The sequence below is a fragment of the Erpetoichthys calabaricus genome, chromosome 9 (assembly GCF_900747795.2).
Source record: "Erpetoichthys calabaricus chromosome 9, fErpCal1.3, whole genome shotgun sequence".
Taxonomy (NCBI): Eukaryota; Metazoa; Chordata; class Cladistia; order Polypteriformes; family Polypteridae; genus Erpetoichthys; species Erpetoichthys calabaricus.
Window position 1 is genome coordinate 172,981,688 of NC_041402.2, and position 26,723 is coordinate 173,008,410.

Sequence of the window (26,723 nt, forward strand, 5' to 3'; positions counted from 1 at the left end):
ATTACAATCAAAATACCTAAGAAGCAGAACTAACATTTGGGCGATTGTTCTCATATCAACTTCAATTGTTTTTTCTTCTGTATAATGATCTAAATCAGGCATGTCAAACTCACTACCATTGGTGGGCCGTTTCGACTGCCATATGTGCGTCAGCGGGCCGCACTGTAACAAATACTATCATACAAAGTTACTGTAGCTTTCTTTCCAATACTGAAAACTTTAAAAAATGTAACACTTAAAGTTTAAAGAAAAGCAATTTATTTCCATACAATCTCCATACAACAGCGTACAATTAGAGTCTTAGCCTCTTAGCTACAGTAGGTCCTTATATTATTATATTATATTCATTATATTATATTCATTGCTTATATAGGAGTCTTACAGTGTGAGATCTATTTCTTTTGTCCCAACACTTGGCATCTCTTGTTAGTAACCAGTTCGTCAATATCAGGCTTGAAATCTTGTGCAGCTGCAACTTTTATGAGGGATGAAAGGTGCTCGACGGTAAGTCTCGAGTGATGTGGGGTTTTGGTAGCTTTCATTAACGAAAACAAATGCTCATAAAGGTAAGTGCTTCAGAACATAGACAGTACTCTCGATGCCAACTTACGGATCTGCACATATGAGGGTGGCAGGTAAGCATACAAGCCTGACACATCAACTTCGTTGTATTTTGCCTTCAGAATAGAAGCTGTCTGCAGTTCAATCAATTCCATTTGGATATTCTCAGGCGCAATCTCAACGTTGTAAGAGTATGGTGACGTAAACAGCGCAAAGTCCTGTTCGTGTGAACTGAAATTACGAAAACGCTCACTGAATTCATTGCTCAGTAATTCAAGTTGGAAAACAGATCCTCCAAAAGTCAAATTTTAATTTACTAAGTTTACTTCAAAGTTTATATTGTAAAATAAGCCAATATGCAAAAAGCCCCCTGACCTACACTAATTTTATAAACTCAAAATCACAAAAATTTGTTAATAAACAATCTCACCAACTTCTCGCGTCCACTTCAGATCTTCAGCTGTAGTCTGCACTAACTGTTCGTTACAATACTAACACAAAATTACATAAAACTAGAGCAAAAAAAAAATATGTGACCTATTACTACTCGTGATGGTCAGTTCTGCCCAGTGGCCAGTCTCAGCAGCCCAGCCAGTAGTGTAGCCGGCCAGGGGTGGCTCTAGGCTCGTGGCAGCCCTGGGCAGAGAAAGAATTGGTGGCCCCTTCGCCCGCCAATGTCAATATGGTATCTTATGCACGGCGGATGGCCATGTCCCTTGCGGACACTGGATAGCCACCTCGTGCTCAAGACACGCTTATAGATGCGCGTCCGTAACTTGAAAACCAAGTGGCGACCCATGAGATTCTCATTACGGCAGAATGTTATAATACTACATATAGCTTACTGCTCCGACTCGAGCGACACTAGTAAATACAGCGTACTAATTAACAAGAAACACAATGTTTTTCGGCCACATTGCCGTCAGTTGTGTCATTATTTTCTCTTTCTGTTTTATTTTCCAATATATATTGGCATGGCGGCCCTGTGCAGGTGCACAGTTTGCACATGCCTAAGGCCGCCCCTGCTGCCAGGCTGGTGCAGCCTAGCACTTCAAAGTTAATGAGCCGCGACGTTGCAACTGGACAAGGCTCATGGCTATACTAGCAGATGACGTTTCCGGTACCGTAATACCATGGGAAAATGTTCATTTGTCAGAAGGCAGAAGTAAGAAAAGTCAATAAGTAATGCCGAAGATGCAGAATGATTCAATCACAAACGATAGTAATCATTTTGTACAAGTTTAGTGCTAACTAGGATCTGTCATGTGGGCTGCACAGATTTCTGTTGCGGGCCGCATGCTACCCTGGGGCCACGTGTTTGACATGCCTGATCTAAATTAAAACTAAAAATTAATTAAATGAAACCTGACTTTGTATGTCTGTTTTCTTCTATATAAATAATAGAGTAGAATTTACTTTTAGCCTTTCTGCAATCCATCACAAAATTATTTGTGCTAGGACACTTCACAAAATGAAGTAAAAGAAAAACTAATAAAGTAAGACTAGTATAAAGCACTACTTCAGATCTACTAAACAGATAAAAAATTACAAGGTGGTGGTGTACTGCTCTTATAAAAATTATCCTATCAGGCTGCTATAATGGATTCAGTAAAGTGAAATGTCTCAGTTTGCATCATTGCAGGATGTAAACCAGAAAGGGCAGTGCCTCCCAGCTAAATCAATTAGCTAACAAACTGGGCAATGGAACCAAGGCTACTTAAAGCACATTCAGAACAGATAAGTCAAGGTAGTGCCTTTCTGGTGGACCTGCCATGTCATTCAAAGAAAAACTGGGTGGCAAAGCCTCCTGGTGTCAACTCACCAACGCCAACCTCCAAGGAAAACAGGAGAAGAATGATTTTAACTATGCTACCTCAGACTAGTTTGCTTAGCTCTTTAGAAAGAAATAAAGCTTCCTTACTGCACACTACAGGACCTGGCATTTCAGGTACTAGAATTATGTCTCATTTGAGGTTAAGGGGAGACTTTGGTAAAAACTGAAGAGTAAAGTTGTTATGGTAAGACTAAGTAGATTAGGAAGAAAGTCATCTCTGCTGCAGAGAGAACCAGGAAGGGAAAAATTTCACATCTGTGTCAGCACGACTACTCAGCCAAGATAAAGAATAAGAAAAAAAACAAGAATTGCCTCCTAGTGCTTTCAGACAATCTGGACAATTGAGCTACACCAGACTGGGAAGGAAGAAAGGCTGGACACAATTCCCTGCTGTTTTGTACAGCCACATTTCAACAAAAGCATAGCAGGAAAATGAAATACAGTTTACTAAAGACTTGCTATGTGGGAAATTTAAACCAGTATGACTATGAAAGAACTAGATTCAAATGTACAACCGGTAAATAAAATGTGTATTGGGACTTAAAAACTCCAGAAAGGAATAAACATCCAATAATGCACATTCTCATTTCAAAACACGTTTTCACGTGCAATCTGATGATAAAAAGTTGCCTTTGGTTTAAAAGGGAGAGAAAGCCATATGCTGCTTTTCAGTCTAACTTCTATTTTACAATGAGGCAACCTTGTGCTTTTTACTTACTTAAACCTCTCGTTGACCACAACATCTCCAAATTTTCTTTTATTATTCTAACTCCAACATATTTAAAAGCGTGTACTTTGAATGACTTAGCAAAATATGTGTGTTTAATTTACACACAGTAGATGCACTTATTTGGGCTTGTGCTTGACTGTAAACATTTCCTCTGTTCTCCTTCCGAAGTAATTTCATTAAAAAATATACAGTGCATCCAGAAAGTATTCACAGCGCATCACTTTTTTCACATTTTGTTATGTTACAGCCTTATTCCAAAATGGATTAAATTAATTTTTTTTCCTCAGAATTCTACACACAACACCCCATAATGACAACATGAAAAAAGTTTACTTGAGATTTTTACAAATTTATTAAAAATTAAAAAATTGAGAAAGCACATATACATAAGTATTCACAGCCTTTGCCATGAAGCTCAAAATTGAGCTCAGGTGCATCCTGTTTCTCCTGATCATCCTTGAGATGTTTCTGCAGCTTAACTGGAGTTCACCTGTGGTAAATTCAGTTGATTGGACATGATTTGGAAAGGCACACACCTGTCTATATAAGGTCCCACAGTTGACAGTTCATGTCAGAGCACAAACCAAGCATGAAGTCAAAGGAATTGTCTGTAGACCTCCGAGACAGGATTGTCTCGAGGCACAAATCTGGGGAAGGTTACAGAAAAATTTCTGCTGCTCTGAAGGTCCAAATGAGCACAGTGGCCTCCATCATCCATAAGTGGAAGAAGTTCAAAACCACCAGGACTCTTCCTAGAGCTGGCCGGCCATCTAAACTGAGCGATCGGGGGAGAAGGGTCTTAGTCAGGGAGGTGACCAAGAACCTGATGGTCACTGTCAGAGCTCCAGAAGTCCTCTGTGGAGAGAGGAGAACCTTCCAGAAGGACAACCATCTCTGCAGCAATCCACCAATCAGGCCTGTATGGTAGAGTGGCCAGACGGAAGCCACTCCTTAGTAAAAGGCACATGGCAGCCTGCCTGGAGTTTGCCAAAAGGCACCTGAAGGACTCTCAGACCATGAGAAAGAAAATTCTCTGGTCTGATGAGACAAAGATTGAACTCTTTGGTTTGAATACCAGGCATCACGTTTGGAGGAAACCAGGCACCGCTCATCACCAGGCCAATACCATCCTTACAGTGAAGCATGGTGGTGGCAGCATCATGCTGTGGGGATGTTTTTCAGCGGCAGGGACTGGGAGACTAGTCAGGATAAAGGGAAAGATGACTGCAGCTCAGGATAAAGGGAAAGATGACTGCAGCAATGTACAGAGACATCTTGGATGAAAACCTGCTCCAGAGCACTCTTGACCTCAGACTGGGGCGATGGTTCATCTTTCAGCAGGACAACGACCCTAAGCACACAGCCAAGATATCAAAGGAGTGGCTTCAGGACAACTCTGTGAATGTCCTTGAGTGGCATATTGAAGTTTACACAGATCCCTAGTTCTGTGTGACATAACTATTAGCCACTGTATGAATGGTGTCGCCCAAATCTGTGAATATTCTGTGGAAAATAAATACAGTAGTAGATTTAGAATGTCTTTCCCGCTGTTGGGGTAACAAATATTAAGCATTACTATGAAGTCTTTGCTTTGCCTCCATCATATACACATTCTTCCTGAAACATACAATTCTTAAACCCACATAATTAAGTTCAGGGATGCAGGGGATCAGAATCTAGCCAGACAGCATAACAAGGCAGTAAACCTTCATTAAAGCTCCATCACAAACTGAACGTGTGTTAAATTATTGTGACTTCTTTTGTAACATTTAAAAGTTGCCTTTTTTGTAACATTTAAAAGTTGCCATTCATATAACAATGGTACATATCAGTGTGGCAGAATAGGATGTAGAGCCATTTCAGTCGAATTTGAGAATAAAAAAAATTAATACAAATACTCCTTTCTCTATCTTCCTTTTCTGCACATCTCCTCCAGCTCTGCTTCATTAAGTTTAATAGCAGAGCTACAGGTTTTACAGGACTGGAGTCTGCAATTATGCTGGTGTAATGATCATTTCTGAATACTGAACCACTATTAGGGAGTCTCTGATTAAAAAGCCACCACAACTTTTAATCAGTAATGCTGCAATTATCTCCCTGTCTTGGTGGGGGGTTACAGAATGCATGGTCAGTTAAGGATATGAGAAAAGAGGTTTTTGATTTCAAATTAAACTATTGGCTTTGCATACCTGTAACTTTTGTAAAAGCAAAAAATCTTACATATGCCCTCCAAAATGACTTATTTTGTGGTAAAGGCATGACTCTTTTTAAGGGCTCTGAGATGTCCTGGTTTAGCCACACAGCATTATGTATCATATAGTTACCCCTTTACATCCCCTCTATGTCTCTCAACTGTCTTGATGAATCACAATGCACATATTTGTAATAAACCTCAGGGGTATTTGGTAAGAAGCTAAACCAAAAGGCAGCAGGTTTAAACCAGAAATAAGATGGTCAGTAAAACAGGAGCTACTAGGCTCTGTGCTGACTAAACCTCATTACAGCCTTCCCCAACTCTTCAAGTAAGGGGGTTAACAGGTCTTGTCTACATGGATCAAGTGAACCCATTAATTACAGAATGCTTTAAGACAGTAGTGTTCAAAATCACTCAGACTGAGCACCATTTTGTAATAGTCAAAGATACAGTAGATACCTGCGGCCAACTGTCACTTTCTGAACTAAAATTTCTGTTACAATTACCTAATTTGTTTTAATATTAGTATTCATGGCAAAAAAAAAAAAAAACCCAGTAATATTGAAATACTGGTCCCATCTTCAATACAAACACTCAGTATTATGGGAATGCGTATTTTCCATTCATCCTGTACGCCAGGCCTTCCAAAATTAAGTGTTAATAAAATTTTAGAAAAAAAATTGCATGAATTTTGCACGTTTTGAGTATACAAATGGATAATGGACATGTGGATTATGCAACATGAGTTATGCAAAATTTGTTTTCTTTCTTGCATGAATGTTTTTCACATCATTTGCCATTGGCCAGTAAGGGTCGCCATTATGTTTCATTATACCATAGACTGTTTTTCTCGCTCTGCATGAAAACATGACATTAAAATTATTTCTCTGCCACCACTACAAACTACATTGGGTTAAGTAAAATATAAAATACATAATTTTTGGTCTGAGTATTCCTTTAAAAGAGAATAGAGACTACTTGGACAGTTAGGTAACTGTGAGCTTTAAATGGCTTTGAAATAAAGTAAAAGGGATGTACCAATCACTATAAACATATAGGAGTGGAAAACAAGTAAAAATTGTTGTCATTCCCAAGAAAGTTGAGTGCTCCTGCTGGTTGTCTTTAAATCCATTCCTAATAGCTCTAACAGCACAGAAGCTCATTTAGGAGCATGGAGGTTAGGCAATAACCCAACTACTGTAACAGCATAAATAAGCATGTAATGGACTAGTGTAACTAAATACAAAGATTGATACTAGGGTTGGTCCAAAACATCAAATATTGGCAATATACTCATTATAGTTTTATAGAGGATATACAATTACTAGGGGGCTCCGCCCCCTGCTCACTTCGCTCGCCAACCCCTGGCGTTGGGGCATGACAAAGAGTGAGATGTATGAAATAGATATAGAATAGTGTGCAGGTGTGGCAGGTGTGGATGATGCATATAGAAAGCCAAAAATACAGTGTTTGGCAAAGAGTAATGGTTTAGTGGAATATTTCTTTGTACACAACATTAGTAGTAAAGATGGTGTCCTGTCCTTGAATGAGTCTTCCTTGGCATGGAGCATTTATAACTTTAACGTCAGATGAACGTCGAACACGTGAGAAGGCAACATAAAGTTGTCCATGTCCAAAAACGGGCTCAGAGAGGTAGATGCCAACCTTGTCCATGGTTTGTCCTTGTGATTTGTTGATGGTCATGGCAAATGCAGGTTTAATGGGGAACTGTCTGCGTTTCAATGTAAAAGGTAATTCTAGTCAGAACTCGCAAGGTCAATTCTAGGAATGAGAACAGTATTGTTAGCATGTGATCTTGTAAGAACTGTTGCTTGAATAACATTGTGTGTCATGGTGTTGACGACTAAACGTGTGCCATTGGATAAACCCTGTTTTTTTTTGGACATAATATAGTGCGTTGTGTTAAAAGGGGCATTTTGTCTAATGAGACCGCTGTTCCAAATATCTCCGTAAGTAAGTCGTCGCAGATTTTGGGTTGAGGAATTGTAATAATATCTGGGTGAAGTCCATCTGTATTGGTGAGGGTACAATGTTCTAGTTGTAATAACCAATTGTTATATTCGTGATCTGGAAAGCGCATGTTTTGTACCAAGTGTATCTTTAGAAAGCCAAGCGTAACATTTTTTGTTCCGCGGTTTTAGAAGCGCGCCGAGGTGAATTTTTTTGTTTGATGCGGGTTCGTGTTTGTGGTCCTGTTACTCGAGCCGTCTAGTTTTGTATCCGTGATCGTGAATTGATGACTTGTTTGATCTTTATCGTGAGGAATATGGATAAGTAATAAGTAGGATCGAACTTACTGTTACTATTCGGACTGTTCGTTTCTTCGTATTATCACCAATCAGGTCTCACGCCTGTATATGTATTGTAGTTCGGTCTCGTGTTGTTTATATGACGTCGTCGCGTATTTTAAGGTGGACTGAATAATAGCTGAGCGCACGGTATGTGGAGCAATAGCTAAGCACTGTCTAAAATCTACTCCTAATAAAAGTACCTTCACTCCAAAGGGAATATTATTTTTCATCAACGCAATGCCAATTGTCCGCGTATTTTAAGGTGGACTGAACAATAGCTGAGCGGATTGTAAGTGGAGTAATAGTTAAGCATTGTCTAAAATCTTCTCCTAATAAAAGTACCTTTCTCGCAAAGGGAATATTCTTATTCATCAACGTTTGTAGAAGTTTATCAATGGTGTTGAGTAAGTGACTGGATGCCATTGTACATTCATCTATAATTAATAGTGTGGCAAGACGGATGTCACGTGCATTGTTACTGTGAATTGTCATAGTGGATACCGATGTTTATGTGATTGGGACCGGTATTTGGAATAAGGAGTGACATGTGTTTTTGGAGCCGAGACATTTTTTCTTTCGCGGTTTCAGAATAGCTTTGTAGGTGCCGACGTGATTTGTGCATATTTGCGTTCTTGATTTGTTTCAGGGTGCACTGTTCCAATGCGATGTAATATTTGTCCACATACGCGAAAGCAGTATGGGTCATTGCCTTTTGGTGACATGATATTTACTCCGGTAGATGCAAAATCAAATGAAGTATTGTAGGATGTAATGCAGATGAGCCGCTGTGTATTTTTTTTTTCATGCGGGTTCGTGTGTTTGGTCCCGTTATCCGAGCCGAATCGTTTTGTACCCGTGAGCGTGTATTCATGACTTGTTTGTTCCTCAGCATGCGAAATATGGATAAGTAATAAGGAGGATCGCACTCACTGTTAATATGGAGCCTTTTCTGCAGTTGAACGGTTAATAGTGCTTTATTGTAAGGAGATCCACCTATGCTGCCTAGTGTGAAGGTGTTGAGATGACGTATGTTTAATATGGACGGTTCCTTTAGAAATGGGGCTTTGGGTGTCACTTCTTATTGATGTTATTGTGTTTGTGGGTCTGATTCGTCGTTGTTGTGAACGTTTCTTGTGCCATGTCTCGTCTCTAATGGGCCTGGCGTGGCAGTCACGGCTTCTTTTTTTTGTTGCGTTAGGAGCTTGTTAAATCCTCCTGTTTGTGTGGGTCCCGTTTCGTGTGCAATGTGATTCGTGCGGCGCCGTGTGCTTTTTCGGTGTCTCAGCGGGAGGGGGGGGATTGGTGGTGCGCGAGCTTCTTCTTTCTTTTTGTGTGCCAGGGGCTTGTTGAATCCTCCTCTCTGTGTGTGTCCCGTCCGTTGCTTGTAGGGTGGGTGGGGTGGTTTTGGGTTCTTTTTTTTGTGTCCCAGGGGCTTGTTGAATTGTCCTCTTTGTGTGTGTTCCGTCCGGTGCCTGTGGGGTGGGGGGGTGGCTTGCAGGTGGGCGCGAGCGGCTTCTTTTTTGTGTGTGCTAGTTTCGTGTGCAATGGGTTTTGTGCGGCGCTGTGCGTCGCCTGCGTTTGACTCCTTTTTTCTGTGGTCGCGTCCGCCTCTCGCGGAGCCTCATTTCTTGGTGCGCCTGCGCAGTACGTCTTTTTGCGGCTACGGCCCATGGCCGGATGTCCCTGCGTCCATCCGGTTTAGCATTCTCGGTTAGTAATATGGATGCTATATTGAGAGTACTGTTTTTACCAAGACCAAATGTTTTCTGATAACCCAATATTACACCCAAGTAGCAATGTGGAGGAACCGTATAAAGAAGCAGCAGTAGTATTGGGGGTTAAGAGGGGAAATATGGTAGTTACTAAAAGATTGATAAGGACATGGCTTAGCTTTAAGGATTATTTGTAAAACAAGGCGAGTTATTTTATAAACTGTACTCGGAGAAGACTACTAACAAATCAGGAAGCATAACTAATCTGATCAGCACCTCAAGCAGTAACCCGCAAACTGCATGAAATGCATCAAACCAACTGCCATGAACATCGGCCCTCTCTGCACACAACCTAAGCTCACAGTTTCATTTTCTTGAGTAGTGCTTTGCAGTACAAAGAGTTTTGAAGAGGCAACCCGGCTATTTTGTACAGCCAAAGTCAAGGTTCTCATCAGCACTGTAGAAAGGACATATTACAAAGAGCTGCAGATACTCAGCAAAATACTTGTGTCTTGGTAAGCTGTAAGTCTACAAAGGCATTCATGCAGAAGCAGAAGTACAATGTTCTGGAATGGCCGTCGCAGTCCCCTGACCTTATCATTGAAAATCTATGGGATGATTTGAAGCAGGCTGTCCATGCTCGACAGCCATCAAATTTAACTGAACTGGATGGATTTTGTATGGAAGAATGGTCAAAAATACCTCCATCCAGAATCCAGACACTCATCAAAGGCTATAGGAGGCGTCTAGAGGGTGTTATATTTGCAAAAGGAGGCTCAACTAAGTATTGATGGAATATCTCTGTTGGGGTGTTCAAATTTATGCACCTGTCTAATTTTGTTATGATGCATATTGCATATTTTCTGTTAATCCAATAAACTTAATGTCATTGCTGAAATACTACTGTTCCCATAAGGCATGTCATACAGTGGTGTGAAAAACTATTTGCCCCCTTCCTGATTTCTTATTCTTTTGCATGTTTGTCACACAAAATGTTTCTGATCATCAAACACATTTAACCATTAGTCAAATATAACACAAGTAAACACAAAATGCAGTTTGTAAATGGTGGTTTTTATTATTTAGGGAGAAAAAAAAATCCAAACCTACATGGCCCTGTGTGAAAAAGTAATTGCCCCCTGAACCTAATAACTGGTTGGGCCACCCTTAGCAGCAATAACTGCAATCAAGCATTTGCGATAACTTGCAATGAGCCTTTTACAGCGTTCTGGAGGAATTTTGGCCCACTCATCTTTGCAAAATTGTTGTAATTCAGCTTTATTTGAGGGTTTTCTAGCATGAACCGCCTTTTTAAGGTCATGCCATAGCATCTCAATTGGATTCAGGTCAGGACTTTGACTAGGCCACTCCAAAGTCTTCATTTTGTTTTTCTTCAGCCATTCAGAGGTGGATTTGCTGGTGTGTTTTGGGTCATTGTCCTGTTGCAGCACCCAAGATCGCTTCAGCTTGAGTTGACGAACAGATGGCCGGACATTCTCCTTCAGGATTTTTTGGTAGACAGTAGAATTCATGGTTCCATCTATCACAGCAAGCCTTCCAGGTCCTGAAGCAGCAAAACAACCCCAGACCATCACACTACCACCACCATATTTTACTGTTGGTATGATGTTCTTTTTCTGAAATGCTGTGTTCCTTTTACGCCAGATGTAACGGGACATTTGCCTTCCAAAAAGTTCAACTTTTGACTCATCAGTCCACAAGGTATTTTCCCAAAAGTCTTGGCAATCATTGAGATGTTTCTTAGCAAAATTGAGACGAGCCCTAATGTTCTTTTTGCTTAACAGTGGTTTGCGTCTTGGAAATCTGCCAATGCAGGCTGTTTTTGCCCAGTCTCTTTCTTATGGTGGAGTCGTGAACACTGACCTTAATTGAGGCAAGTGAGGCCTGCAGTTCTTTAGACGTTGTCCTGGGGTCTTTTGTGACCTCTCGGATGAGTCGTCTCTGCGCTCCTGGGGTAATTTTGGTCGGCCGGCCACTCCTGGGAAGGTTCACCACTGTTCCATGTTTTTGCCATTTGTGGATAATGGCTCTCACTGTGGTTCGCTGGAGTCCCAAAGCTTTAGAAATGGCTTTATAACCTTTACCAGACTGATAGATCTCAATTACTTCTGTTCTCATTTGTTCCTGAATTTCTTTGGATCTTGGTATGATGTCTAACTTTTGAGGTGCTTTTGGTCTACTTCTCTGTGTCAGGCAGCTCCTATTTAAGTGATTTCTTGATTGAAACAGGTGTGGCAGTAATCAGGCCTGGGGGTGGCTACGGAAATTGAACTCAGGTGTGATACACCACAGTTAGGTTATTTTTTAACAAGGGGGCAATTACTTTTTCACACAGGGCCATGTAGGTTTGGATTTTTTTTCTCCCTAAATAATAAAAACCATCATTTAAAAACTGCATTTTGTGTTTACTTGTGTTATATTTGACTAATGGTTAAATGTGTTTGATGATCAGAAACATTTTGTGTGACAAACATGCAAAAGTATAAGAAATCAGGAAGGGGGCAAATAGTTTTTCACACCACTGTATATTAAAAGGAATGTTAAATGTTATTTGGTCAAAACAAAAATCGCTTTACATGGCGGAAGAAGAACACCGCATTCCAAGAAAAACACCTGCTACCTACTGTCAAATTTGGTGGAGGTTCCATCATGCTGTGGGGCTTTGTGGCTAGTTCAGGGACTGGGGCCCTTGTTAAAGTTGAGGGTCAGATGAATTCAACCCAATATCAATAAATTCTTCAGGATAATGTTCAAGCATCAGTCACAAAGTTGAAGTTACGCAGGGGTTGGATATTCCAACAAGACAATGACCCAAAACACAGTTTGAAATCTACAAAAGCCTTCATGCAGAGGGAGAAGTACAATGTTCTGGAATGGCCATCACAGTCCCCTGACTTGAATATCATCGAAAATCTATGGGATGATTTGAAGCAGGCTGTCCATGTTCGGCAGCCATCAAATTGAACTGAACTGGAGAGATTTTGTATGGAAGAATGGTCAAAAATACCTCAAGAATCCAGATACTCATCAAAGGCTATAGGAGGTGTCTAGAGGCTGTTATATTTGCAAAAGGAGGCTCAACTAAGTATCTCTGTTGGGGTGCCCAAATTTATGCACCGGTCATATTGCATATTTTATGTTAATCCAATAAACTTAATGTCACTCCTGAAGTACTACTGTTTTCATAAGGCATGTCATATATTAAAAGGAAGTTGCTACTTTGAAAGCTCAGCCAATGATAAACAAAAATCCAAAGAATTAAGAGTGGTTCCCAAACTTTTTCATATGACCATATAAACGGTGCGTACGCACAAAAATGTTGCATACGCCTGTTTCCACACTCACTTCGAGATGTATAAAAACTAAACGTGGTGTAAAGCCATGCACATTTTCATGGCAGTGTCCCCCCCTTGCAAACGCACTTTTCTGCTTGGTTTTGTAAACTGCCGGCACCCAGCATCAAAGCCGTGCTGTTTCTGTGGTCTGCTTTTCTTTTTAAGATTCACATCTATGTTGAAGGGGTTATCAAATGTACCGAAATGAATTGCAAATTTGCTTACAAATTTAATTCACTTGATTGTAATCATTCTGTAACAACACAATGGTACACGGAATGGCCAAAACTATTCCAACTATCATAACTACTTTAGCATTGTTAGAAGACATCACAAATAGAAGAATTAGAGGAGAGCGCATATTTACAGATGATGATGACTGGCTTCTAAGTCGATTTTGATTTCCAAGAGTTATCCTATTGGACCTGTGTGCTTAACTGGTGCCGGCTTTATAATGGCAGACTTTGAGGAATTATGCTCTACCTGCTCTTTTGCTAGTTCTGTCCACTCTCAGGTTATTAACCACAGGCAGGAGCTTTTCAATGTGAACTTGTGGACGATCGGGTACTTCACAACCATCACTGAGTTGAGACATGCAGGTTGTATAGGATGGTATTATCTGCTTATCGTCCAGATAGATAAGTTTTCCTTATACTGTGGTTGAACTGGAAAACATAAAAGTGCAGTTCGCAGCAACGTCCAGTTTTCCAAATATAATCGGAGTAGTCACCTGCACAGACATTGCTATTGCAACAGCACCAGACAATTTACATCAGCTAGGGATGAATCACGAAAAGAATGAGCTGGAATTACATCATATATAGCTGGCGAACCTATAAAAATAGCAGCTCTGCACATGCAGGTGCTTTTTCCAATTTGTGCGGCAAAAGGCAGGCAATACTTTTAAGGATAACGAGTCACCTCAAAATAAAGAGCACAGAATCAATCTATTGTGGTGCTCAATGCCGTCACTACGCTATAAAGGGAACTTCAGAGAATGAATGTTTATGTAAATAGAAAGCATTTCCATTCTATTAATGTGCTGCTCTATAGTGCACAGAAAGTGTGTCACAGTGTGCAAGCATGTACCTGAAGAGATGCGCTATGATGAACCCGACCCACCAAATGATCTGCCAAGTCGGACGGTGTTACAACTTTGTTTGAATACATTTAGCAGAATGTAAAAGCAGGTAATCGCATGCAGCATTTATTTTTTAACCAATTCATTTAATTTGTGGTCGATGTCACATAGTACAGCCCTTATATTCCTTAGTTCACTGGCCACATCTCTTACAGCATCCACTTTTGCATTTTGTGAATTTCCCATTGGGATTAATAAAGTATCTATCTATCTATCTATCTATTTTGTCACTCCAGAACGGCACAGCACCACCATCACCGCCTGAGTATCACGCAGGGGTCAGCTTTTGTAATATTGTCTGAATCTGAATAAACAGACGGTGGGCCACGACTCGCCTTTTAATGCCGACTGTGATACTGACCACTTGTTTTTTTATTTTGGCCACTGTGCAACTTTCTGAACTTTCCAAATATTGAACGGAAGGTGATATTTAAATTGATTTGCATATTAAAATATGCAACATTCTGGGGCTGTAGGCACATGCGTTAAATTTCACATTCATTGGGTTTTGTAAAGGGGAAGTGCATGGAACTTGGGGTATGCACAGCTTTATGCATCTGGATTTTTTTGTGCGTACGCATATTTCCACTTTTGTCCATATATCATATTTTAGTGATTCTACACACAGCATTATACTTGAGGCCAGAGATGGATGTATGTATGTATGTTTTTACAGTATATAAAAAAATTATTTACAGCACCTAAGGTAGCAGGTCTTCTTCCATTCATTTTGCTTAATCTACAGTAACTCTTAAAAGACAAATCAGTGCACCCGATTTGAACCAATAGTAGATCACACTCTGCTAAAGGATTAATTTTAAATCAGTAATCAAGTTTTAAAATTAAACTGATTACATCATATATGATAAACATGACATGTATATGTAATATATGACAGATACATAAAAATATATAATAAAAAGGACCGATTCTGGGAGTCAGTCAAGGAAATAAAGTTTCTAGCAACCATTGATAGATTTAAAGTTCCTGGTCCTTTTTTTTTTTTTTAATATAAAAGCATGGCAAAACATTTGTTGCATGATATGAAGATTCACAATTTCAAACTGAATAAAACAGGTCCTGAATTTCTACCTAGTCAGAGTATGCAAACAAAATACTAGAGTAAGCTGTTGTACAGGTGAAGGTTAGGCTACAATAGAGCTGTCTATACACTTACAAATGTGTATTGATTTTTTACTTGTACCCTTAATTTTTTCTTCTAGATTGTTTTGGTACCGCAAAGAAAACAAATTTCCTAGGGTGCTTATCACAGAAAATCACAGTATATGTTAAATTACAAAACACCTCTGAAATGGAAATGGAGGAGAAACAAAAAAGAACACTAGATTCACTTCCTCAAATCTCTGCCTCCACAATGACAAAGAAAACGTCCAACGATGAGCAAGAAAAGAAGAAATTTACCAATTCATAGTTGGATTTCCTTTTGACTAACATCTGTATTTAGATAATATTTTTATCTAAAGTTGTCTTACAATTCGCAAAGGTACAATTCCTTCCATATTTCACAAGCAATATTTATAGTTTGACAATTGAACCTGACATAGATATCAAAGTGTTTTTCTACAAGTTTTATTCAAGCACCCTTTGTCTACTTCTTCATCCTAATGAACTGCTTCTGATCACCCTTTTTAAATGCTATAGCCCGGCACTTGATAGCTACCACTATAAATGACCAGACCAGAATGGTGTTTTGATCCCAGGTTTACATTCCTGAAAGTTCTCCCTTTTTTAAAGAAAAAGGCAAGACTTACCAGTAGACTCCAGCAGAAAAACAAACTAAAAACATCCTGAGTAGAGAAAAAGGAATCTATTGTGCTCAGGCAGTAAGAGTTAACCTGCTGTGGCCCTCACAAAACTAATCCAGCCAACTCAACAATTTCAACTGCCTTCCTTACAAGAAACAAACTAATGCACATGTAACCACAGCAAGACCAGAGCCAACACTCCTGGACATAATTTTTATTTAGTTACAGTAACTGATAGTTTTAACCAAAACAACCTACAATCACACTTGTTCAACTCACAGGTCAAATAAGTCACTAAGAGTCACACATTTCAGAAGCAGGCATTTAAACACTAACTCTGCAATTTTTATTTCTAAATCTCAGCCAATACTCTGTGCAACCTATCTACACTGAATTCATAGTTAACAGCTGATACTCTACTTTAACATTCATTCTGGGAGGATTTCTTGTTCTTTAAATATTTAAACTTTTATTCAATACAATTTAATTGAAATAAAAATGTTGCTAAAAGAACAATATCAAACTCAATCTCAAAGGTGTTTTGTTCTGTCTGTCTCATTGTGAAAAAATACAAAGTGAAGTAAACTGGAAACAAACTGTCTTGATGAACAGTATTCTATCCTAAGTAGTGCTCTTCTACAACAACAAGCACATCAACCCAACTTTTAGAAGCCAAAAATTGTTATTCTGTCTCTGAAGAAGGCACCACCCTACCGTAACTTCACGTTCTGTCCAGTGTAGGATTCATAGGGTTTTTCCACATGCATGAACTCAAAGTCAAATGTCTGTGACTGTGGGAGCTCTCCTGGCCTGGCCAGATCTTTCACAAGGGAAACAAACTCATGATGGTTGCCTCGGTCATAGTATAGCTCTGTCAAAAAAGAGAAGAAAAAGGTTAAACACAGATTAGGAAGGAAAAAAGGAAGCGTTCCTCTGACACATAAATCTTAAGTCACTAGCTTGATTGGGAAAATATATACAGAATATGAGTTTCTAAAAGCTGATTTCTTGTGAAGCTTCAGCAATGAATAGCTTGGTGTGACTATTTTAACTGTTCACTTTTTGAGCAGTTATAAAGAACTACCTCTTCCTGTACAAACTGAAGGCTGACCAAGAAGCATATTAATGGGGCCTGATCTGAAACAATAGAACAAAGTTATACCTACATGTATTACAATGTCATGAAATCATAATAAATACTTTTTATGAGTGTGGTACTTTCATACAAGTATGAACTACTTGCTTGACATCCTCTCTCTTTATTTGTTCTTCTTTGATCTTTAAAATCTTTTTGAACTTTTCCCAGTCTTTTATAGAAGTCAATGTCTGCTTTTTCTCTCCAATTTGTTATGTTTCATTGTCACTGGAAGTGGGCTTAAATGGCTATGAAGCTGGATTTGCAACAACTAAGGCCAACTTATGGACGACAAATGTCTGAACCATATATATATCCATCCATCCATCCATTTTCCAACCCGCTGAATCCGAACACAGGGTCACGGGGGTCTGCTGGAGCCAATCCCAGCCAACACAGGGCACGAGGCAGGGAACCAATCCTGGGCAGGGTGCCAACCCACCGCAGGACACACACAAACACACCCACACACCAAGCACACACTAGGGCCAATTTAGAATCGCCAATCCACCTAACCTGCATGTCTTTGGACTGTGGGAGGAAACCGGAACGCCCGGAGGAAACCCACGCAGACACGGGGAGAACATGCAAACTCCATGCAGGGAGGACCCGGGAAGCGAACCCAGGTCCCCAGATCTCCCAACTGCGAGGCAGCAGCGCTACCCACTGCGCCACCGTGCCGCCCCCCATATATATATATATATATATATATATATATACTTTATGGTTTAAAGTTCAGTGACCTTGCAAAATATGTATTTCTGCCAATTCTGTTCTACTACACTATGTATTAGTAGTCATTACAAAATGTGCAATATGAAAATTTTCAGCTCTTGCTAGGTTCCCAACCTACTGGAAGCTTTTAACATGATATTGTACAGATACTCTTTCTAAGAACAGTTGACACTTAGGCTTCTTTCAAAATGAGAGTTTGGTTTCAGATTTTCAGTAATGTGAGCAAAACAGAGATAACACACTTGTGGTATGCCGCATGCCCTGAACAAATAATTTCAATCTGTTTAACTGGGAGCCCAACAATATCTTTGCTTGTTTTGTTGGAAAATTGAAAAACAAAGTAAATCTGTGACAAACATTAACATAAATACACTTCATTGTTTCTGTTGGTGCACAGCAGACAAATGCTTTTTCTGAAATTCACATTTAGGCATATTTCAAGTCTGTATGTTCTTCCTGTGTCTATGTGGGTTTACCTCCAGTTTTCCTTGGGTGCATTCCATAGACTAGCATGTCAGGTTAACTGGAGACTCCAAATTGTCCCAGTGTGTCTGCACATCTCTGCAGATGCATGACCTGTGCAGGACTTGCACACAATCTAGGTTACATGCCCAAAGGTGCCATGATATGCTTTAGCACCTAACAACCTGAACTATATATAAAAAAAAAAGTGTCAGAAAAATGGATGGACAGTTAAATGCACAGCCTCTCAAACAGTGAAATACATTTTATTTAAGAGGAGAAGAGTGTCGTGTTTTGAGGGATCCCACATTCTGCACGTCTCTTTACCAGTTTTACTTGTTGGCTTTTCCCTGATGTGACACTGCTACAAAAATATATCAGGAAGATGTAGCAAGAAAATGATCTGAAACATACAATGGCATCTAAAACATAATCGCTGAATGAGTAGTGACATTTAAAAGTTCAAGATCCACTTTTAATCCCACGGAAATTTATTTCAAGATGTAAAACAGGCAGCTCACACTAGAAGCCCCGTCAAAATGGCTGAATTAATTTTGCTCACCACAGTGAGAAGATGGAAGGTACCATATCATACCACACTATATTCTAAGCCCACTTAAGATTGAAAAGGGTTGCAGGAAGCTGTAGCCTAAGCCAGCTAGCACAGGGTGCAAGGCAGAAATAAGCCCTTTGACAGGGCACTGGTTCATCACAGGGGAACATATTCACATATACCACACGCCCACTTGGGAAAATTTAGTATTGCCAATCCACCTATCCTGTGTGTCTTTGGACTATGGGAGGAAACCAGAATGCCCAGAGGAATCCCAAGCAGATGGGAGAACAGACGGGAGGACCAAAGACATAGAACCTGTGTACTTTTAAAATACAGTACATCTGTATTTCCCCTTGGGATTAATAAAGTATCTATCTATCTATCTATCTGAAAATTACGCTGGTGTAGGTGATTAAATTAATACTCAAACCACATATCTTTTTTTTTTTTTTAAATATATGTTGCGTACCCCATGTAGTTTTTAGTGATGGTAGGAAAAAGACAGGATTCATGACCAGTGAATGAGTTGGAAAGGCCGATCTTCAATTCAAAAGCAAAGTATAAGGGAAATGGGTCTCTAGTTTTTGATGTACACTGATTATTTTGGAAGTATTAATAATATTTTAGCAAAAAATGCATGTGTTTTGCCATATTTTGAGTACACAACTGTACAACAGACATGCAGACCCTGCAACACAAGTAACATGAGAATCTTTTTCTCTTTTCACATTATTTGCTGTTATACAGCAATGGCTATTATTCAGATTAATAACAAAAACTATTTTCTCTCATTCTTCTTTTATAGACATAAGATTGGCTATCACTATAAACTGCATGTATTTTGTAACATATAAAAAATATATACAGTATCTCACAAAAGTGAGTACACCCCTCACATTTTTGTTAATATTTTATTATATCTTTTCATGGGACAACACTGAAGATATGACACTTTGATACAATGTAAAGTAGTCAGTGTACAGCTTGTATAACAGTGTAAATTTGCTGTCCCCTCAAAATAACAACACACAGGCATTAATGTCTAAACCGCTGGCAACAAAAGTGAGTACACCCCTAAGTGAAAAATGTCCAAATTGTGCCCAATTAGCCATTTCCCCTCCCCGATGTCATGTGACTCGTTAGTGTTACAAGGTCTCAGTGTGTTACATTTGGTGTTCTCTCTCACACTCTCTCATACTAATCACTAGAGGTTCAACATGGCACCTCATGGCAAAGAACTCTCTGAGGATCTGAAAAAAAGAATTGTTGCTCTACATAAAGATGGCCTAGGCTATAAGAAGATTGCCAACACCCTGAAACTGAGCTGCAGCACGGTGACCAAGACCATACAGCAGTTTAACAGGACAGGTTCCTCTCAGAACAGGACGTCGACCAAAGAAGCTGCGTGCACATGCTTAGCGTCATATCCAGGGGTTGTCTTTTGAAAATAGACGTACGAGTGCTGCCAGCATTGCTGCAGAGGTTGAAGGGGTGGTGGGTCAGCCTGTCAGTGCTCAGACCATACGCCCGCCGCACACTGCATCAAATTGGTCTGCATGGCTGTCGTCCCAGAAGGAAGCCTCTTCTAAAGATGATGCACAAGAAAGCCCACAGTTTGCTGAAAACAAACAGACTAAGGACATGGATTACTGGAACCATGTCCTGTGGTCTGACGAGACCAAGATAAACTTATTTGGATCAGATGGTGACAAGCGTGTGGCGGCAACCAGGTGAGGAGTACAAAATGTGTCTTGCCTACAGTCGAGCATGGTGGTGGGAGTTTCATGGTTTGGGGCTGGCATGAGTGCTGCCGGCACTGGGGAGCTACAGTTTATTGAGGGAACCATGAATGCCAACATGTACTGTGACATACTGAAGCAGAGCATGATCCCCTCCCTTCGGAAAGTGGGCCGCATGGGAGTATTCCAACAAGATAACGACCCCAAACACACCTCCAAGACAACCACTGCCTTGCTAAAGAAACTGAGGGTAAAGGTGCTGGACTGGCCAAGCATGTCTCCAGACCTAAACCCTGTTGACCATCTGTGGGGCATCCTCAAATGGAAGGTCGAGGAGCGCAAGGTTTCTAACATCCACCAGCTCTGTGATGTCATCATGGAGGAGTGGAAGAGGATTCCAGTGGCAACTTGTGAAGCTCTAGTGAACTCCATGCCAAGAGAGTTAAGGCAGTGCTGGAAAATAATGGTGGCCACACAAAATATTGACACTTTGGGCACAATTTGGACATTTTTCACATAGGGGTGTGCTCACTTTTGTTGCCAGCGGTTTAGACATTAATGATGACCCCGACTCTCTTGATTCGCTAACACAATGTCTTACTTGTATTTCTGAATGGATGAATAGTAATTTTCTCAAGCTAAACAAAGAGAAAACTGAAATTTTAGTGATTGGCAATAATGGATACAATGAGGTTATCAGAAATAAACTTGATGCATTAGGATTAAAAGTCAGGACGGAGGTAAAAAGCTTAGGGGTAACTGTTGACTGTAACCCGAATTTTAAATCGCATATTCATCAGACCACTAGGACAGAATTTTTTCACTTAAGAAACATAGCAAAAGTTAGACCTCTTATATCATTGAAAGAAATTAGTTCACGCTTTTGTTTTCAGTCGACTAGATTACTGTAATGCACTCCTCTCAGGACTACCCTAAAAAGACATAAATCGTTTGCAACTAGTGCAGAATGCAGCTGCTAGAATCCTAACTAGGAAAAGAAAATCCGAGCACATTTCTCCAGTTTTCATGTCACTACACTGGTTACCTGTGTCATTCAGAATTGACTTTAAAATTCTGCTTATGGTTTATAAAGCCTTAAATAATCTCGCTCCATCTTATATATCGGAATGTCTGACACCCTATATTCCAAATCGTAACCTTAGATCCTCAAATGAGTGTCTCCTTAGAATTCCAAGAGCAAAACTTAAAAGAAGTGGTGAGGCGGCCTTCTGCTGTTATGCACCTAAAATCTGGAATAGCTTGCCAATAGGAATTTGCCAGGCTAATACAGTGGAGCACTTTAAAAAAACTACTGAAAACACATTATTTTAGCATGGCCTTCTCATAACTTCACTTTAATTTAATCCTGATATCCTGTATATTCAATTCATTATACTTTAATAACTATTCATGGTGGCTCTAAAATCCCTACTAACCCCTACTCTCTCTTTGGTTTCTTTTTCTGGTTTCTTTGTGGTGGCGGCATGCGCCACCACCATCTACTCAAAGCATCAAGATGTTCCAACACTGATGGGTTAAAAGCCAGAAGTTTGTATGACCATCATCGTCAAGTCCTTCCGTGAGAACCCTAAATACAAAGAGAACTGTTGATTTATGTGAGGTAGAATGCCCAGAGGGGACTGGGCTGTCTCGTGGCCTGGAACCCCTGCAGATTTTATTTTTTTCTCCAGCCGTCTGGAGTTTTTTCTTGTTTTTTCTGTCCTCCCTGGCCATCGGACCTTACTCTTATTCTATGTTAATTAATATTGTCTTATTTTAATTTCTGTGTCTTTTATTTTTCTTTTCTTCATTATATAAAGCACTTTGAGCTACATTTTTTATATGAAAATATGCTATATAAATAAATGTTGTTGTTTCAAGTTACAGCAGTTTGTGATGATCAGCAGAGAATTTACTCCTGGTTTAACCGAAAATGACATGCAGTGCAGTGGGTACCTCTCCCAGCTCTACAGTACTGGGTTCTAATCCTGATTAGAGCACTGTCTGTCTGGAAGATAACATACTAATTGTCTGTGGGAGTTCTCTCCCATTTCCAAAAACATGTTTATGAGTTGCCTAGCAACTCTAAACTGGAGCAATGTGGGTTTTGCTATCTCAATTCACCTGACAGGCTCCAGCTCCCTCAACACTGAACTACACAGAGTTCGATTAATAACAGATGAATTAATGCATTTTATTCCATAACTATAAAACTGGACAATTACAGTTTGTCTGTATTGTATATACAACTGTGATGATGGTGGAACTTTGATTTGCCATAATTTCAAAACCTTTACCTCAAAGGTTGGTTTCACATAACTTGTAATATTCTGCACTGGACACATACGAAAGTGAAGTGGGCTGTAGAAGAGCAAACAAAAACAAGTTCTGTGAACATATGAGTCTAAAGACAGTAATGATGCATGTGAAATTGTAGGCATTATCAGTGTTACATTGTGGGATTTGGTCTCAAGCGTTGTGTCAATGAAAAACGCTATAAACTTGGCCATGTTCTCATTATACTCATCATGCATTCACAAATTGAGCACACTACAGAAATGGTACATGTCACGCATTTTTGTTACAGTACAAGGCGCTATACAAATGTAAACAACATTGTACTCTCTGCGTTCTGCACTTGTCTCGTGTTTCTGGGAAAAAGACAGGTCGGCAAACATAACTCGATGTGTGAGATTCGACAGCAGGCAGACAGGAAGCCAGGCTCGTGAAAAGAACGCTGCACAGCGCCTGGTCCCTAGGGAGACGCTTGCCTCTGCGCTCTTTCCCTCCCCCGCTAGATGCGCCACACTCACCAATCTGACCGATGAACTCGATTTTGATACCCAGGTGCTCCAGCCGTTTGCCCGGGTTCTTCAGTGTCAGGTTCACTTTGCCGGACACTGTCTCTCCGTCGTAAAATAAAAAATACTTGTCCTTTTTGCCGTCCTCTGTCTTGTGCTCCACTTTCTTCCTCGTCTCGGCATCGTTCAACACTATATCAATTTCTGCACTTTGGCCAAAACTGAAAAAACTCATCGTTGCAGCTCTGGTTACAAACGCGCCTCTGTGAGCAACAACCCGAGCATACACTTTCTCAGTCGTATCCGGCTCTGTTGCTTTATCTTAAGTAATATCGGGGAAGTAAATAGTGTCTTCAGGTGTCTGACAGACTGCACTGTAATTCCACTGCTGGCACTGTTCAATTTAACGAAAAGAGTGCGATTTCCGCCTCCTATCTCCGCGCAAGCGCTGCGCAGGCGTGAGCCTCTCCAAGACGCGAGAACGCCCAAAGTAAACGTGGAATCTTGCCATCACTGTCGTGGTTTTCCACAGCCTGCTTTTCGGTATGGCGCTTATTTATGGATCAGAGGTACTTCAAAAGGAAGAGGCTTTCGTGAATGGAATGTAAAATGATTTATGCGATGATAGCGGTTTACATCATCATTAATATTAGCCGTTATTCAAAAACTCGTAGCTTATCAATATTAAAAAAGCAAAATCTGTATTCAAGATACCTGTAAGAATACAGAGAAAAACTTAGTTTAATTAATTGTTAATGCATTAATAATGATATTTTCTAGAAAATATTTTTCAAAGTAAAAAAAAAAAACGTGCTTAATATTATTTACAGCTTTGGATGATTATATTATGTTATAGGTGTATGCATTTATTTACAACTGCATTTATTTCTAAAGCACATTTCACACTCAAATTGTGGAAAACGAAGTGTGCCAAAATGAAATAAACAAAATTTCAACGGTGAAATAAATAATCACATGTACTGTAGGGTGTTGGAGTCAATCCCAGCCAGCATAGGGCACAAGACAGGAACAAGCCCTGAACAGAGCACCAGTCCATTGCAGGGCATCCATATCAAAGGTCTTTACAAGATGTGAAAGAAATAGTTACTAGAAAAAAAAATTAAATTAAGTAAGAATAATAATGGTTAAATAACATACGAGACCCTACATCAATATGCACTTATATAAAATCCATATTTAATTAGTAAAAAAAGTAGAATACTGTATTGATATATACTACCGGTTTTTATTTCTCTAAAGTTGTGTCCATTGATAACTTCAGATGGCTGGGAAGGTCATAAAAAAACTCCATAAGTGAGTTGGAGAAATAAACAAAATCTGCACTGGGCATTGTATCTAACATAAATGTACATAGGTTGTTCCTTAGTTTTTTTTTTTTTTGGCTTTGTCCTAGAGGATTCAATGCAGTGGGTCTCATGGAAAGTTGGGGTATCAGCTTTCATTCAGACATCACATGCGGCTGCATGGTACTTTGATCAGGTGTTCAAAAGAATGGAATAGAAAGCAGAGAAAAGAGAAATAAATGATATGAAATCCATCAAGAACAGGATAGCTGTATGCACGTATAGTCAATGAGGAATAGATAAAAATGTAGATACAAAAAGCCAAATTAAAAAGTGGATTTTTAGGAGTTTTTAAAAGAATCTGTGGTGTTAGTTTCTCATTATCTGTATTGGTAAATTATTCCAGATTTTTCATGCAAGACAGCAAAATTCAACCTCAGGACTTCTTTTATGCTTAAGTCTTGAAATAATAAGCAGACCACCATTATAAGATCAAAGTTTATGACTTGGAATGTAAGGAGTCAGGCATTATAAAATATAGGAAGGAGCAAGATTATTTAGGACTTTATATATAATTAGTAGTATTTTAAAGTTAATTCTTAAGGACAATGATGCTAAGATTGGGGATATGTGTTCAAATTTTTTTTCTGGTTAAGATTCTTGCTGCACATTCAGAACTAATTACACCTGATTGATGTTTTTCTTTGGTAGTCCTGTTAGGAGTGCATTACAGTAATCTAGTTGACTAAAACAAAAGCATGAATTAATTTCTTAGCACCTTGCTGTGTTAAAAGAGGTCTAAACTTTGCAATGTTTCGTAAATGGAAAATGCTGTCCTAGTAATCTGGTTAATGTCCGAAAGTTTAGGTCAAAATCCTTGATTACACCTAAATCTTTTAGTTCTGCCTTGACTTGTAATGGTAAGGTGTCAGGTTTACTGCCAGAGAGACCAGTCCATTGTATAAGGTGATTTACAAGATTTCTATGGTCTATGATGTCAAATGCTGTGCTCAAGTCTAAGAGAATAAGAACAGATATGTGTCCCCTGTCCGCATTAACCCACAAGTCATTGCTACTTTAAAAAGTGCAGTTTCTGTACTATGATTTGTTGTAAAGCCTGACTGAAACTTATTAAGAATGTAATATTTGTTCAAATAATCATTGCTGTAATACTATTTTTTCTGGAGTTTTAATTAAAAAGGCAGGTTAGAGATAGGTCTACAGTTGTTGTGGACAGAGGATTTGGGATTGTTTTTCTTTAGCCGGGGTTTTACTACAACAGACTTTATACAATCTGGGAAGACCACAGTATCTAATGATGAGTTAGCTATGTCAAGTACACTATCAGTAAGGACATCGGGGACTTTTTTGAACTAGTCAGTTGAGACTAGCTCAAGGAAACAGGTAGAAGGTTTTAGTTGAGAAATTATTCTATGAAGTTCAGGTAAACCTATTTGAGTGAAGGAATTTAATAGCATGCTGAGGTTCAACAGAATTAACTTCAGAGGGTTTTCCATCCATCCATTTTCCAACCCGCTGAATCCGAACACAGGGTCACGGGGGTCTGCTGGAGCCAATCCCAGCCAACACAGGGCACAAGGCAGGAACCAATCCTGGGCAGGGTGCCAACCCACCGCAGGACACACACACAAACACACCCACACACCAAACACACACTAGGGCCAATTTAGAATCGCCAATCCACCTAGCCTGCATGTCTTTGGAATGTGGGAGGAAACCGGAGCGCCCGGAGGAAACCCACGCAGACACGGGGAGAACATGCAAACTCCACGCAGGGAGGACCCGGGAATCGAACCCAGGTCCCCAGGTGTCCCAACTGCGAGGCAGCAGCGCTACCCACTGCGCCACCGTGCCGCCCTTCAGAGGGTTTTATTATATAATATTTAATATTGTTTATTTTGTGTTATAAAATTCTGTAAATACCTCACAAAAAATGTATTTATTTTAAGTATGTGTGCATTTATTTATACAGTAAATTGCTTTAATCCAAGATGACTTACAAAATATATAGATACTGTATAGACGTATCTGGTCAGAGCCAGAATTACAGGCATTTACACTTGTTCACCTATGCCAGTGTAACTGGTTAACATCACATCTAAAAAGCCATCCTACAACCATTTTGAATACATGTATCCTTTGCCAGGAGAGGTCATCAGGTGGTTACCAACTTCATGAAGTGTTTTGACCCTTAACCATAACACTGCAGTTGGAGGGTCTGCAGTGTTGACCAGTCGCTGCCCCTGTTACTTGCTTATTGACATAGATATAACATCTAAAATTCTAATTTGCTTTAAAGATGTTGAACAATGGTTGAATAATAATTCCTGAAACTGGATGATAACAAGACAGAAGATATTATAT

General features: G+C 39.6%; 1 protein-coding gene across 1 annotated transcript in view; it reads right to left on the bottom strand.

Moving 5' to 3' along the window:
- Positions 1–23,481, bottom strand: part of LOC114658263 (vacuolar protein sorting-associated protein 26B-like) — a 41,617-nt gene extending 18,136 nt beyond the window's left edge. The window contains exons 1-2 of the mRNA XM_028810422.2: positions 23,047–23,481; positions 16,321–16,477 (exon numbers count right to left, since the gene is read on the bottom strand). Coding sequence (XP_028666255.1) covers positions 16,321–16,477; positions 23,047–23,269 — 380 coding nt within the window. The 5' untranslated portion in view covers positions 23,270–23,481. The remainder of the gene's footprint in view (positions 1–16,320; positions 16,478–23,046) is intronic.
- Between the last annotated feature and the right edge of the window lie 3,242 nt (positions 23,482–26,723).